Consider the following 1,600-nt stretch of genomic DNA (forward strand, 5'->3'; position numbering starts at 1 on the left):
TGCAAAAACGGAAACTGTTTTTGAGGAATCTGAACTTTTTTAGTTTTCTACACAGTCAAAATACTTTTATGTACTTATTTCTAGCATTTTTTAATGCTTTTAATCTCCGTTTTACCACAAACTTTGCAGCTTTGGAAATATAATTGTATTATTTTTAAAGTCTATCAACATGAAATGTCTTCTGATTTGCAAAAGTTAAATTTAAGGATTTTTAAGACCTTTTGAAAACACTTAGTCTAATTTAAAACCATTGTGTACAAATAAAACCAAACAAACACTATTTCTTGCTCTACACGTGCGATTTGACTGCCCAGTTTATGTCTTTTGTCAAACTGTGTCGTTTCCTTCAGAATGATTTCCACAAACATATTTTAACCACCAAGAGTAATCCCTGTTTTCAAGCCCTTTCTCCATGAATTTGGACGTTCCCATTTTCTCGCACCAACGAGCACGAGCTAATTAACTAGCTGAGGTAAAACAATTTATGACCAATTCACGGCCTTATGACACAGCACATCATGGAAATGTTTTATTTTTGAGACAGGAAGTCACATTGCGTTTAAGAGAAAACATATTTTCAAAATTTAAGACAAATTATTGCCTTTTAAGACCTTATCTTAGTCAAATTTAAGATTTTTTTAAGGATCTACAGCTACCCTGTGTTGAAATATTTATTTTTTTGTGTTGCAGTACTTGCAGAAACTGGATTCCCTTTATCCCACGTTCTCAGACTTTTATCACAGAAAAAGTTTGAGTTAAATGACTGCTGCTATTAATGTCTTTAATATTTAAATTGATAGTTTTGTGCTCCCGCTGAACAGGAATTATCCCCAAAAAGGTCAAAAATGAGAAATAGCTCACATCTGACATGCATTCTTCAGACAGATCATGACTCAGTGCTCCTAACAACAACTCTGGGGTTTTTAATTTTGAAAGAATGAAGCTTCTTTATTCCCATTTGCAAGAACAGAATGAAGATCCAGAACTTTAAATAACCCTTGTTTTATGGAGAATGTATTTGACTGTGAATGGCATTGCTGCAGTGACAGACACTGGTAATGAGCTGCTGCAGACAAAGCTGGAGCTCATTAGGACAGGGAAAAAAAACATTCTAAGAACAAAAAGTGGAGAATGTCTCCCCTCAGTGGCAGGATGTGGTACTGCATGTGTGTTTATCTCATCTCGGCGTAAGTGGGGCGATGCAAAAGAGCTCTCCTGTCTGTGTCTCACATGTTGAAACACCTGAACCCCAACACTCAGACGTGCACAGCAGCAGGAGCACGTTCGTGCTTCACTGACACAGAGAGCACGTTTACGGGGAGATCCTGCAGACGCGTGCGTCTTACACGCACTTGGCCTCCATGTCGTAGAGCTTCAGAAGGTCTGAGATCACAGCGTGGATGTCTGCCTCGGTCACGTTTTCACACAGCACCTACACGCACAGACACACAGCACAGGCATCAGCTCCACAGCTGGCGTCAGTAAACAGGACATCAAAGGTCCGCACGTCATTTCAGGCGACCCAGATTTCACAGGCTGGAGGGCTGAAGCACAAAACCGGAACAAATCCTGACTTCTCTCCCTTCAAATTTAAATTGGG

General features: G+C 39.5%; 1 protein-coding gene across 1 annotated transcript in view; it reads right to left on the reverse strand.

The window, feature by feature from the left end:
• Positions 1-487: 487 nt before the first annotated feature.
• The window catches only part of ccnq (cyclin Q), a gene marked incomplete at its 5' end in the record, with an annotated part of 4,296 nt that continues 3,183 nt past the window's right edge, over positions 488-1,600 (reverse strand). Inside the window, 1 exon segment of the mRNA XM_024293988.2 lies at positions 488-1,432. Coding sequence (XP_024149756.1) covers positions 1,343-1,432 — 90 coding nt within the window.

Source organism: Oryzias melastigma, linkage group LG7 (genome assembly GCF_002922805.2).
Source record: "Oryzias melastigma strain HK-1 linkage group LG7, ASM292280v2, whole genome shotgun sequence".
NCBI lineage: Eukaryota > Metazoa > Chordata > Actinopteri > Beloniformes > Adrianichthyidae > Oryzias > Oryzias melastigma.